This window comes from Myodes glareolus, chromosome 22 (assembly GCF_982192425.1).
Source record: "Myodes glareolus chromosome 22, mMyoGla1.1, whole genome shotgun sequence".
NCBI lineage: Eukaryota > Metazoa > Chordata > Mammalia > Rodentia > Cricetidae > Myodes > Myodes glareolus.
Window position 1 is genome coordinate 46,793,406 of NC_142047.1, and position 14,470 is coordinate 46,807,875.

The following is a 14,470-nucleotide window of genomic DNA, read 5'->3' on the forward strand; positions in this document are numbered from 1 at the left end:
CTGGAATCGAGGCTGGAACCACGCCTTTAGGAAGCTTCTGTCCCATCTCGAAGGCGAGCGGACGAGGCCCCAGTAGCCATTTACTCCTTGAAGTCCAGGATGGTACAGCATGGCATCTCTTTGGCGGTCACAATTTCCCAGGCAGCCACTGTGGTGAAGCTGTAGCTTGTTTGTCATGAGGTTGTCTGTCAGGCACTAGCCAGTCAAGTCCAAGTGCAAGGCAGCACGAGAGAGCAAAGCTCCCAAACCACACACACACACACACCAAACAAAAATCCATCACCACTATCAATAACAACAACAACAATAACAAACCCTCCAAAACAAAACAAAACTAGGTATGGTAGCTCACACCTGTAATTCCAACACTCAGGAGGCAGAAGATGGAAGGTAACTGTGAATTTGAGGACAGCCTGGGCTACATGGCGAGTTTCAGGCTGGTCAGGGATACATAGTGAGACCTGGTCTCAAACAAAATAAAATTCCCCAATGATGATATAAAGCGCAGGTCTTTAATCCCAGTACTAGGGAGACAGAGGCAGGAGGATTTCTATGAGTTTGAGGCCAGCCTGATCTACAGAGTGAGTTCTGGGACAGCCAGGACTCTGTTACACTGAGAAAGCCTGTCTCGAAAAACCAAAATAACAAAACAAAGCAAAAACAAAACAACAACAAAGACAAACAACCCCCCAAACAAACAAATAACAACAAAATCCCCCAAACCAAGGCGCCAATTCTCTAGTGTCCAGTTACTCTTTGCAACAAACATTGGGCCTGGCACTATTTTTATCTGTTTTGCAGAGAGGGAAACTGAGGCTGGTTTACTTAAGGCGTCTAAGGTAGGAAGAAATGCATTGACTTCAACAGTGTCAGCTCCGAGTGGGGGAAGGCAGTAAATGATGCAGGATATTTACATGCAGAGGTGTCCCCAACACCCTGATGTTCCTGGAAAATTTTTGTTCATCTAGCTAAGTGATTGCAGCTAGGTAGCTTATCCCGGGGCTGCCTCAGTTTCCCCCTAGGCGGGCAGAGGCGTGACTCAGGGCGTGAGCTTTTGGGGTGCTCTGGCGGGTCGGGACCGCCTTGGGACGGGGCGGCGCGTTGAGGGGGGCGGCCCCGAGGAGTCACGTGGCGCGACCGCTGCCAAAGCAGAAGTAGGAGCCCGGCTGAACAAGACGTGTGCTACCGGACAGTCCGGGCCCCAGGCGGCTGCTGCACGCGGGGACCCCTGTGGCCCCCCCACCCCACCCGTGGCTGGCAGGCCCAGGGATCGGGCGGGTGGCTGCGCTCCGGTGGCACGACCAGGTGAGTGGTCTGGGGGGACTGGGCGCCCGGGTACCTGCGTGCGCTCCGGAGGGACCCGCGAGCTGGCACCGCGCATCGGGTGGGGACTGCGACAGAGTGCGAGGCAGAGGGCGAAGGCAGGGCTGGGGTGCGCGATCCAAGCAGGTGGCCGGGTGTGCCCTGGGGAACCCTGCTTAGGGACAACCCGGCCCAGCCGCTGGCCACTTCCTCCCCCGGGCTGGCGCCACCTCTCCGAGACGTGTGTTGTGGCCAACCAGGGTTTGAATGAGAGACGCGGCTCCGGGTGCTGGGGTGACTGGAGCGTTGGCCTTCAAGACTCCTGCGGCTGAGGGTCCTGCTCTGGAGGCACGTTCCTGCTTGCGGGACAGCCCTGACCCTTGATTTTGAACTCGGGACAGTACTTCCCAGTAGTACACAGGTGGCTCAAGGGTCGGGGCGGAGCAGCCCTTTTTCCACACGCGATTCCCAAGACCCGCCCCTCGCGCACCTGTACTCAGAAATGCGCTTTTCTGTTCGACCTGGGGATCTCCAAAGGGTCGTTTGTCCCGCTGGGAACCAGAATTCGAGGGAAAGGTGGGTTGCATATGGACCCCGGAGGTTGATGTCCGTAGAGGCTGGGGCGGGCCCTTTCGGTACCCTGATCTCAAATTAGTGAGAGGCTGTCAGGGTGTGGGGGCGACACACCCGAAAAACAGGTGGCCTCCTCTCTGAGACCTACATTTGACTTTCAGTTCCATTTTTGTTACACAGCAGACAGCGAGGAGCCCCTCCGAGTCCAGTTTTCTCTCCTGGCGCTCTACTGACCCAGAGTTTGTTTGCTGGGACATTGAAAGAGGCGCCTTGAAGTTCCTGACCCTGGCGGCAAAAGGCCCTTTCTGGTGGGCGCAGGTCATGCATGGCCTCTGCTTTTGCTTCTGCGGGACACTTACAGGATGTTAGGGTCCGGGCTGGCCCTAGGCTGTTAGCCATTTTGCGCGGTTGTGAGCCTCAGTGTAGCAGCCCCTGGGGATTTTGGTTGTGGATCTTACTGATGCTTAAAATTGCTAGGTGCTGCTGCCTCTCAGGCGAGGCGAGGGAGGCGGGGCGTGTGAGGTCCTTTGGAGGAGCCGTGGTGACCGATGAAGCACCCCTTTGCGCCTCCTGGGTGAAGTTGGTGGGAAGTTAATGGTAGGAAAACTTCTACAAACATATAAGGGCTTTTCTGTATCAACATAAAGTGGACCGATCCGCGTGATTCCTCCCAGTCGCTCCCAGTGATCCTTCCTCTGGATTTACAAGCAACCTTTGTGAAATTTTTATTTTTTTAATGCATTGCAATAACAACACATTTATAACTCACTGGTTTGTTTCTTTTTATCAAAATAAATTACGAATTTCCCGAGATTAAATAGTTATAAACTCTTTTCTTGTCTTTTGAGACAGTGTTTCTCTGTGTAATCCTCACCCTGGTTGTCCTGGAACTAGCTCTGTAGACCAGACTGGCCTCAACCTCACAGAGATCCGCCTGCCTCAGCCTCCCAAGTGTTGGGATTAAAGGGTGGATCACCATCACCTGGCTAGAAGTTCATTCTTTTCCATAGCTCCTGTACATTTTTAGATTTTTATTATTTTTAAGACAGGGTCTCATTGTGTAGTTCAGTTTGGCTTTGAACTTTTTGATCTTCTTGCCTTCACCTCCAAAGCGCTGGGACAACTGGTGTGTACCAATACCCTTGGCCTGAGCATTCCCATTATTTATAAAAGGGTTCTCCCCTCCCCCCTCCCCAGAGATGAGGAGTCAGTGTTTCTTGGTTTTATGGTCCTGTGAGCATCTTCACGGATGTCTCTCTGCACAGGCATGCTTGCTGGATCAAAAATTTGCATAGTTATACTTTAGAAGATGCTTATAGGTGCCCTTAAAAAAGTGTCAAACCTGTTTTCACCTCCACCTCTAGGGGTGGACATTGCTTGGTTCTTGGGTTGGAACTTGGCTTCCCCTGATGCTTTAGGGTGAATGAAGATGAATTCCAGCAATCCTCCTGCAGTAGGAGGGACAGGCAACATGCAAGGGTTCATCTGAGCCAAAATCTAGAAGAATTCTTTTTGGGGTTTTGGCTGAAAACCAGCACTGACCCAAATGTGCAGAGAGTGTTCAAGAGAAGGACGCTCCCTGTTTCCTGTTTTGGGGTTCTTGTGTATGAGAAGTTGGTTACAAAGTGTGAAGGCCGTAGAAGTGTGACTGTGAAGTCTCTTCTTATCCCTCGGTCCCGGCCATGCTTCTGTGAGGGGAGGGTGGCTAGCCAGGCTATTTCATTATTTTGGGAAGAATAAAACAAAAGCGAAGAGGGAGTTGTCCTATGGCTAGGGTCCTGCTCTGGGATCACAGTCGCCTGGAGACCTTCTTGCCTTGGGTGCTAAGGCTTGGAATTCTACTTGAGCTGGACACAACCTGGTGGTCCATCCAGAAGCTGTTCGCAGTGTGGTGTTGCTTCAGGGCTTGAGAGCCAGGCTTTTTGTCTCCCTGGCAGTGGGGACCTGAGGAGATGCCTGATTGGAACATTCTGTACAGTTCCGAGCTGTGTGTTGGGGACCAACTTCAAGCCCTGGTTCTTCCACTTGTAAGCTGTGTGACCTTGGACAGACCAGTTCCCGACCCACTCTTTCAAGGGTTCGCCAGTTTTGTTAGGATTTGGTCAAATTCTGCCATAATTCTGAGTTCTAGAAAGTAGGCATTGAAGGATCAGACTCAAATGACTGTCTTCATGCTTTGTGTCAACGTGCGTGTGTGACCTCGGTAGCATAATTTTCTCCTCTCTGGATGGACTTTGAGTTTTCAAACCTCAAACTTTCCCTCCCTTCCCTCAGTGGTGGTGGAAATTGAACTCAGGGCTTTGCTCTTGATGAGCAAGTGCTCTACCCCTGAGCCATACCCTCAGCCCTATTTCCCAGACATTTGTCAGTGGAGTACCTGGGGTGACCTGGTGTGACATCTATGGGAGCATGGATTAACAGCTACTTTCCAGGGGACCTGGCAGCTTCCACATTGCTTCTGGTTTTTCTTTCCAAAACAACGAAATAGACTGGGAATCCTCCTTTAACATACCCAGTGGCTAACCTGGGTAACTGATAATATCGGTGTAGCAGTGTGTGAGGTAGCCCCTGAAGGGACAGGAGGGCTCAGGGTGTCCTTTCTGAGCTTGCGTCCTGGCCTGTATCAGAGCCTGCTCCCTTGGACTAAAAGACTGTGTCTCCAACAGGGTCTCTTTCTGTAGCCCAGGCTGGGCTTAACAAACCTCCTGCTTCTGCCTCCCAAGTGCTGGGGTTATAGGTGTGTGCCACCACGCTCAGTTTTATTTTGATAGGGTCTAGTATGGGTTAAGCTGGCCTTAACTGTGGCTGACCTTGACCTTCTGATCTTGCTCCCACCTCCCTAGTGCTGGGCTTCTAGACTTCACCATGCCCTATTTATGTGATGCTAAGGACTAAATCCGGACTCTGTCTTACTGTGCCTAGGGGGTGGCACTGCTGGACTCTGCCTTGGTGTGTTCAGGCAATAGACCAGGAACAGTGGCGAGAATGACTTCCCATGCCTAGTACTCCCACATAAACAGATATGTATGTGACGTGTAGGTGAAGGGGCAAAGGGCAAGGCCTGGGCCTCTCCCTGCTCCCTGGTGTTTGCATCCTAGTTCCCAGGCCAAGTGGAGCCGATACTGAGAGTGCCGGCTCCCCAGCTGGTACACTGTGGAGTATATCAACGTGCCGTGCCTAAACACTCATCCGTCAGCTCTCAGTTCCTAAAACCACACCGGTGGTCCATACCCTAGGGTAATTCAGCCCCATTTTACACATGAGAGGACTGAGACTCAGGGCAGATTGTCCAGTGACTGAGCAGGTTAGAGTCCCTAACAGCCCCTAGTCCCATGCCTGCCTCTCACTTCCAGTTCTTTGGCCTGGGATAGCTCTTTAGTGCTGCTTGGTAACCTTGGTGGATATGGAGTAACAACCGTGGGACCTGGCAGGAGGAGCTGAGGTTACAGACCCATAGAGCACCCTCTTAGTTGATTTTTTTTTTTAAAAAAAATTGTGTTTGAGTATTTTCATGCATGTCTGTTTATGTGTCATGTGAGTGCCTGGTGCCCGTGGAGGTCAGAAGAGGGGATCAGGACCCCCCGGAGCTGGGGTTATTGGTAGTTGTGAGTTGCCTGACGTGAATGCTGGGAACTGAGCCCAGATCCTCTGTAAGAGTAGCAGGTGTTCTTAACTGCTGAGCCCTCTTTCCATCCAACTCTTTCTCCCCACTGTTTTGAGATACTGTCTTGTGTAGTCTAGGGTAGCCTCTAACTCACTGTGTAACCGAGGTTGACCCTGAGTTGATTCCCCAGCTCCCTGCTTCCAAGTGCTAGGGCCTGCATCACCACAAGGGTCTTTTGTCCTTCTGTTGAGGACCTGAGGTGACAGGTAATCTTGTTGAGTGCTCACAACTCTATGAGGGAGGTAATGTTACCTTCCTTTGCATGGCTGGAAATGAGGCCCAAAGGGCGTGGTGCCCCTGGTACAGGTACAATGCCCCATCTAGCAGGCTCAAGGACTATGGGACTTTGGGCTGAGGAGTGATGGAACTGGATTTGTATTCTAAAATGCCGCTAGTCACTGGGCTGAGAATCTCAGAGGCCCAGGGCAAGAAGTAGGGTTCAGGGCCCAGAAGAGAGCTCACCATCCGTACTATGGTACTATGTCTGTAGTGGCTTTGGGAGTATGAGGAAGTCTGGACAATATTTGGAGCACTCTCTTAAGTCCCAGCTACCTGTTGGACTGCTCTGCTCCCAAGACCTCTGGATCTTCTCTGTTGCTGGAGGCAGCAGGTTCCCCTTGGGGCTTAGGAATGGCTAGAACTTTATCCTAAAGAAGGGATAGGTTGAGCTGGTGGTGGCATGCACTTTTAATTCCAGCACTCAGGAAGCAGAGGCAGGCGGATCTCTGAGTTCGAGACCAGCCTGGTCTACAGAGTGAGTTCTAGGACTACCCAGAGAAACCCTGTCTCTAAAGAGCAAAGACCACAGCAACAACGATTGAAAAACCGTAAATAAAAAAAGAAGGGATGGAATGGAACTGGAGGAGGCCAGGACTCCATCCCTGGGTTTGTTGGGGGGCTGCCAGGCCTGGGCATTTTCTGTCCTTTCTGCCTCGTTGTTATGCAGAGGAACCAGTTGCTGTAATTTTGTTGCAAGTGGATAGCGAGGAGTCTTCTAGCAGGTGAGCTGCACTAGCAGGTGAGCTGCACCGTTGGAGAGCGGAGGTTACCTAACTGAACTGCTTTGGTTATTCAAATTTGGACAGGAAGAGAGGAGGGTCACCCATCGAGCTATGGTGATTTGGTTATTCAAAGTTTGTCTAGCAGTTGGGGCTATGTGTGTCTGTGGGTCTCTGAGGCTAGCCAGGGACCCGCTCTCCACCCACTTCACTTAAATCTTTGCCTTCCGGCTGGCTCCACTCTCTGAGTGACCAAGGGCTCTCAGCACTAGAACCTTCAACCGTCCCTCAGTCCGATGGGAATGAGACAGGCTCTTGCCTCCTGATACTGACACCTCATTCACTCACCCACCTCAGTTCATTAAACTCAGTCCATTTTTTTTTTCTTTCTCCTGCTTCTTTCCCTTGCAGCCTCCGTATTTCTCCTGCTGCTTCTCTCTCTCTGGAGTGGCTGACCATGACCACCATGATCAACGTGGACACCCTTCCAGAATATGAGAAGAGTCAGATCAAGCGAGCCCTGGAGCTCGGGACGGTGATGACTGTGTTCAGCGCCCGGAAGGGCACCTCAGAGCGCAGGACAGTGCAGGTGATCATGGAGACTCGGCAGGTGGCGTGGAGCAAGACTGCGGACAAGATCGAGGGCTTCTGTGAGTACTTGCTGGGCCGCACAGTGAGGGCCATCGGCCCTGCCCTCCGGAGAAGCGCCTGTGTATCCTCGGGCCGCGCAGTGAGGGCCATCGGCCCTACCCTCCGGAGAAGCGCCTGTGTATCCTCCGGCCTTTAAGCTGTCTCATTTTGTCAGCATGAATGTTGGTTTGGTCCCTACTTTTAAAGACAAAAGTGTTTCCACTTTATGGGGGGTGGGGGTGGGGTGGGGTTGACAGCAGGTCGGGGAAGTTGATCCAGGGAAGTTCTTGTGAAATGACAGCAACCCCAGTTGGTCAACTCAGCCATGATATTGAAACAGCAGTGAGGTTCATCTGGTTCCCATAGCTGTCTAGCTGTCTGGCTTCTGAGGGACTCACTGGGGCCCCCGGAAGGCTGGAAGCTTGGTAGCCAAAAGGCTAAAGATTGATTGATTGATTTTATTGCAAACTGCAGCAGCAAGAGGTTTTTACTTTGGTGTTTAAAGGCACAGGGGAAAAAAAAAATCATTGGATGTTTTGTGGCCTTCAGATGACGTTCTGGTCCTGGCTGTGCCCTCCCTCATCCCTGTCCCCTTACACTGGGCTATGGGCTCAGTTCCTGGACTGTCTGAGGAGATGTCCTGTAGCAAACAGAGTCATGGCACTTAAGCAGTTTTCAGTTGCAGACGTGTGCTTTAATTGTATTTGTTAAGATGTGTTTTGTTTATTTCGGTCTGCATGTGTGGATGTGTTCGTGCCCACAGCATTTGTAGAGATGTCGGGGGGGTGGGGGGGACCATATGTGGGAGTCGTTCTCTCCTACGTCGGTTCTGGGGACAGAACTCAGGTTATCAGGTTTGGGGGGCAAATACCTTTAGCCACTGGGTGATCCTGCCAGTCATGCTTGCTTTAGAAGGGTCTCATGTAGCCCAAGCTAGCCCAAATGTAGCTAAGGATGACTTTCAATTTATGATCTTCCTGCATTAGCGCTCAGGGCTGGGATAAGAGGTGTGTACCACAATGCTGTTCTTTTTTTTTTTTTTTTTTAATTCAGCGCCGAGGATGGAACCCGGGGCTTTGAACACGTGAGGCAAACACTCTACCAAATGATCTGTCTATTGAACAGTTACCAAGATTCTTTTTAATAGTAATTTCTTTGCATATATGTGTGTTTTGGCATGTATGTGAAGGCCAGAGGACAACTTACATAGGAGTTGATCCTCTCTTTACCATGTGGGTCCCAGGGATCAAATTTCAGTCATCAGGCTTGGTGGCAGGAGTCTTTATCCACAGAGCCATCTTGGCAACCCCCTGAGTAGCTTTTCACTGAAAAACTATAAATGTACCTTTAAAATAGTAGCTCCCAGAAGGCTGAGACAGGAGAATTGTGAGATCTTGTCTAAAATATAAAGTACTCTTAGAGTGCCTTTCACCTCTGACCCTTCACCCATACCCTGTACAAGCTCTGTTGTCATACACACTGTGAACAATAGTAAATAGGGAAGGAAGAGATTAATTTCGGCTTACAGGTGCAGCTCATCACTGAGGAAAGCCAGGCCAGGAACTCAAAGCAGACATGAAGAGATGCATTGGAAGAACACAGCTCATTAACTTGGCTTACTATCTCTGGCTTGTCAGCTAGCAACCCTAGGGATGCCACCGCCCACAGTGGGCTGGGTCCTCCTACATGCATTTGCAGTGAAGAAAATGCCCCTCAGACAGGGTCACAGGACAATCTGATGGAGGTGATTACTTTTCCAAGGTGACTCGGGGTGGAGGAAGGTTGACAGATGAAGCTGATGATGTCACGCTCACAGGCAGCTTGTTCTGTCTTCTGCTAATGTTCTACCTTCATGGAATGGGTATTTAACTATTTATCGCAAATGGCAACTGCTACCTTCTGCTCCTTGGTTTCTTTTCGCCCGGGGCTGGCTCCTTATCAGCACACAGATCTGTCTCTTGCTTTCTGGGACCTGGCCACTTTGTAACAGTTTAACCCTAGTAGGACCTGTTGTGTAGTTCACTAGCTGCAACAAAGGTGTGGTTTTTTTTTCAGTCTTCTTAAAAAGTCCTTATTTTATTGAAGCAAAATCAACTTAACATACTTACAGTCCATGTTTTAAAGAGACAAATGTAAGCTGCAAGCCCAGGTGTGGTGGCTCAAACCAATAACCCCAGCCCTTTGGAGGCAGGAGGATTATGGGTTCATGAGAATGCTGGATCAGGTAAAGTGGCATGCACCATTTTTTTGGTTTGGTTTTATTTTTTTGAGAGAGTTTCTCAGTAGACCAGGCAGTCCTCGAAAGCACAGGAATCCTCCTGCCTCTGCCTGCTGAGTGCTGGAATTAAAGGTGTGCACCACTACCACCCAGCCATATTTTTAAAGATTTAGAATATTTTTTTAAAGATTTAAAATCAGGTTTTATTTTTAAAGATTTATTTATTGATTTTTTAAAAATTAAACCTATCCTTATAGGTGTGTACTTGTGCCAGTTTATGTGCACGGGTGTGCAGGTGTCTATGGACATCAGACGGTCCTCTGATGTGGGTGCTGGGAACTAAACTCAGGTCCTCTACCAGAGCAGTGAGTGCTCTTAGCCATGGAGTCTTCTCTCTGTCTTGGGTGGAGAAGTTTTTACGTGAACCCCACATGCTTGCTGTGAAATTCATGGGTCACATACAGAGGGAGATGCAGCCCTTGCTTCGTTTCCGCGTGCACAGGTGTGGGTGCCTGAGGTCTAGGGTACAGTGTAGCTTAACCTTCTAGGGCAGTTTGGTATAACGCCACAAAAGCAGCAGCTTCCTTTTGCACTTGAGCCCTGACGCCTTCGCTTACACTGCCATGGACTTCTATACCTGTCCATTCACTACCAGAGTTGAGTAATTTCTTAATAAGATTTTTAAAAAAACAATTTAGTGTGTGTGTGTGTGTGTGTGTGTGTGTGTGTATGTATGTGTGTGTGTGAGTGACAACATGTATGCCTCTTTCCCTCCCAACCTACTTTATTTGGAGATAGCTCTACCAGGTACCTGATAGGGCTGCGGCAGTTGCTAAATTAGATGCAAATGCTCAGGAGCCCACAGTGTCCTGCTGGGAACCAGTAGGTGTCTTGACTTCCTGTTTGCTGGCTTGGCCTCCTGTTTGCTGGCTTGACCTTTCTGTGTTTGCATTTCTTTCTCTGTAGATGGGACAATGTTGCCACTACACACACTGTGGCTGGGAGTGAGCGTTGAGGAGCCCATCAGAGGGGTCTCCCTTGCTCTACAGCACTTGAGAAACCCTGCGCCGTACTCCTCTGATTCTGCGGCCATTATTGCTGCTGCTTCTGCTTTCCCTATACATTGACGTATCATCCACCCTCCTTGCCTGGGTTCTCTGGTAGACAGAGGAGCCAGATCTAAAAGAGAAACTGGCATTGAGACTTTGAGCAGGCTGTGATAGGTGTTCCTGAGGGTGAGGGCGTCTGTGGAGAGTCAGAAAAGCCATCGAGACAAGAGGCTCCGCTGAACCCTTTGAAAGGAGCAGCAGGCCTTAGGACTGACTGAGGACAGTCAGTGCCCCTTCTGGTCTTTTGTTGCAAAGAGTGAGGACAGGGTTCATTTAAGGGCTCCTAGGCAACAGGATCTGCTGGCCACTGTGGGATCTGGAGGGAATGGGCGTAGGTGAGGGTTATATGGGCATGCAATATTAGGGTTCCTAGCAAGTGCGGTGTGACTTTTGGATAAATGTATTAGTTATTATTGTCTTAGCCGCTGTTCTATTGCTGTGAAGAGACACCATGACCAAGGCAACTCATGCACTTAATTGGGGGCTTGCTCACGGTTTTAGAGGTTTCATGGCAGGCATGGTACTGGGGAAGTATTGGGAACTGTATCTTAGAGAGAGAGAGAGAGAGTGAGTTAGAAATAGTGGGCTGGGTATGGGATTTTGAAAACCTTAAGGCCCACCCCAGTGACATACTTTCTCCAACAAGGCCACACCTTCTAATTCTGCTAATCGTATTAGAGAGTGCCACTCCCTGGTGACTCAGCATTCAACTATATCAGCCTATGGGGGCCATTCTTTTGTAGGGGTGCGGGGGGAGGTGAGTTTTCAGACAGTTTTTTCTGTGTAGCCCTGTTGTCCAGGAACTCACTTTGTGGACCAGGCTAATCTGGAACTCTCATAGATCCACTGGCCTCTGCCTCCCCAGTGCTAAGATTAAAGGCGTGCGCTCCACCCCTCCCTCCTCACCCTGCTGGGGCCAGTCCTATTCAGATCACCAGTTATATTTCTCACTGCCGAGACAAAATACTTGACAAGAAGCAATTAAAAAAAGAGAGCATCCAACCTGGCGCAGACAGTGATAGCGGAGAAAGCGTGGCAGCAGGACTTTGAGGCAGCTGGTCACACTGCATCCTGAATCGGGAAGTGGAGAGAGATGAGTGCTGGTGCTTCTCCTTCGAATTCAGTCTGGTATCCCAGAGCATGGGATGGTGCCGCCCACAGTTCCCACGCATCTTCCCACTAAGTTAACTCAGTCTAGAAACCCCCTCACAGATAGGTCAGGAGGTCTGTTTCCAGAGTGATTCGCGTCTTGTCAGGTTAACAGTGGAGATTAACCATTGCAGTAGATGTGACCACCCGCTTGTAGGCCTGCTGAGGTACCGAGTCCTGCCACCTAGGGCAGTGAGTGGTTTACAGTCACAGTGGTTTGCCTCACCCTCACCCCAAGAGCATGTGACAATGTCTAGAGCCATGCGTGGTTGGCACAGTTGAAGTCAGGGTACCACTGACATCCCATGTATAGATACAGGTATAGATATAGATACAGTGCAAGGTACAGGACAGCCTCTCCACAAAGAACTGTCTGGTGCAGTGTGTTAGTGGGGCTTCAGTGACAAGCTGTCTGAATACATGCTGGCTTTACTTCAAGCTGTGGAGTGTCGTGGGTATCAGCAGTTTCCTCTGGAAACGTCCGTAGGAGTTATCTCCTGTTCCTATTTGACATCAGACTGAGTATAGATTCTGCTGAAGAGAAAGGGGAAGAAGAGCAGAGAAAGAGGAGAGGGAGGAGGAGGGGACGGGGGGGGTGAGATAGAGGGGAGATTGAGTTCCTGCCCAAGAGAGAAGGTGAGGCAGAGACTAATGTGTCAGGACTGTGTGGTTAGTGCCATTGCTGGGTTTTGTATGTTGGAGGAGGCCGCTTGTTCTTCCCGGCCGCCCGGCTAGCTTAGACCTGAAATAATCACACAGAATCCATATTATTTAAATCACTGCTTGGCCCATTAGCTCTAGCTTCTTATTGGCCAACTCTTATATTAATTTAACCCATTTCTATTAATCTGTATATTGCCATGTGACTGTGGTTTACTGGGTAAAGTTCCTAGTGTCCATCTCTGGCAGCTCCATGGCTTCTCTCTGACTCTACCGTTATTTCTCCCAGCATACAGCCTAGCTTTCCCCGCCTAGTTCTGTTCTGCCCTTGCCATAGGCTCAAAGCAGTTCTTTATCCATTAACCAATAAAAGCAACACATAGACAGAAGAACCTCCCACACCATTTGTATTTGGTGACAGCAGAAAGCATACTGTCTATCTGGGTGTGGGGACCCAGTGGGAACCCAGCAGTGATCAGGGAAGGCCTTGAGCTACAGCAGAAGAGCTACCTTGTGTGGAGCATGAGGGGCAGGATTTGCAGCCGGCCCGCAAGGATGGTATATCGAAGCAGGAATTGTGGGAGCCATGAATGCAAATGAGCAGATGGTGGGTCAGATCTGGAGAGGACTCAATCGGCCTACTCCGTGTGGCTGGCCCGAGGCACTGGTGGTGGTCCTTAGCTGGTGTGTTTCTGGGTCTGGTGATGAGGATTATGGTGACAATGATGCTGATTGTGATGATTGTGGTGCTGATGGTGCTGATGGTGGTGGTGACTATGATGGTGGTGGGAGGAGGTGGTGGAAGAGACTGTGGTATAGTAATAAGGATGATTGTGTCAGTTGTGACCGTGTTGGTGACGATGATGGTGATGATGTTGGTGCGAGCATTCTAATAATGTTCGCTGCATGCTGGCCCCTGAGTAAACATATCCTGTACACCTATTTTTCGGTTGTCATGGTGACTAAACAGTAGAGATTACATTCATTTTATGTATGGGGAGATTAATTCCTGGGGACCAGTGCAAGGGTGACTGGTGGTCTCAAGTCTTCCGGATCTAATTTGCCACTGTCTCCTCACGGTGTTTTCAGAGTTCCCAGCTTGGCTCCAGCATGGTGACCTCAGTCACACCGCACTTCAGCAGGAGGGAAAAGCCACAGTCCCCATGTGCAGAGGCCACATACTGTGGAGTGCTGGATACACCAAGGGGGGCGAGCACTCCAGATCGTCCTCTGGGTGTGTGGGAGGACTGGATGGCTGAGGGGGAACCTGGACAGAGTGTGTAGATCGACTGCTGGAGGGGGAACCTGGGCAGAGTGTGTAGATCGACTGCTGGACGAGGGAAGAAAGGAAGGTTTTTGTGTCTCCTGCTTCTCTCTGAAGTCCATCCTTGGATGTTGTCCTGGCTAGTTTTATGTCAATTTGACAAAACCTAGGGTCGTTGAAGAGGAGGGAACCCCCTTTGAGATAATACCTCCATTAGATCGGGCTGTAACAAAGCGGTGGATTGTTTCCCACAAACTGATGGCTAGGCCCAATGGCTAAAGACAACACCTCTATAACTCACTGAACATCAGGAAATTGAACTGTTGCCTACCTAGAGTCTTCACCCCTACCGACTTGTCCATGCTTATGGTACTGGAAGGTATTCTGCATGCCATCAGCGAGGGAAGGCAAACATCAGCCCCGCTACAAATCCTTTTATCTAGAGTGGTGACCGGTGCAATCGTGGCACCAAAGTTGTAGGAGTAACCAACTATCATCTGATTGGATTTAGGGTTCACTCCATCAGATGGAATCCTTGCCTGATACTGCTTGGGTGGCTAAGAACCTGAGACTAGACAGGCCACGGGCCTAGGATGAAACAAAAATACTGTTCTGCTAAAGGAATGTAGCAAAAAAGACTCCCAGATAAGTGGCTCGTCCATTCATCATCAGAGAATCTTCCCCCTGCCTCCTGCAATGGAGGGGAACAAATACAGAGACCCACAGCTGGGCAGTGTGCAAAAGTGAGGACCTTGGAACACTCAGTCCTAGAAGGGATGTCTCCATCAAATCTCTCCCCTCAGGGTTCAGGAAACTCCGTGGAAGAAGAGGAAGACTGTAAGAGTCACGGGGATGGAGGATACCAAGGAACCAAGGCCTTCTAGATGCAAAAGAACTGACAGG

The 14,470-nt window shown here is 50.1% G+C and overlaps 1 protein-coding gene across 1 annotated transcript in view; it reads left to right on the forward strand.

The window, feature by feature from the left end:
- The first annotated feature begins 1,162 nt into the window (after positions 1–1,162).
- Positions 1,163–14,470, forward strand: part of Plcg2 (phospholipase C gamma 2) — a 133,623-nt gene continuing 120,315 nt past the window's right edge. Inside the window, exons 1-2 of the mRNA XM_087900458.1 lie at positions 1,163–1,305; positions 6,949–7,187. Of these exons, the coding sequence (XP_087756584.1) occupies positions 6,995–7,187 (193 nt within the window). The 5' untranslated portion in view covers positions 1,163–1,305; positions 6,949–6,994. The remainder of the gene's footprint in view (positions 1,306–6,948; positions 7,188–14,470) is intronic.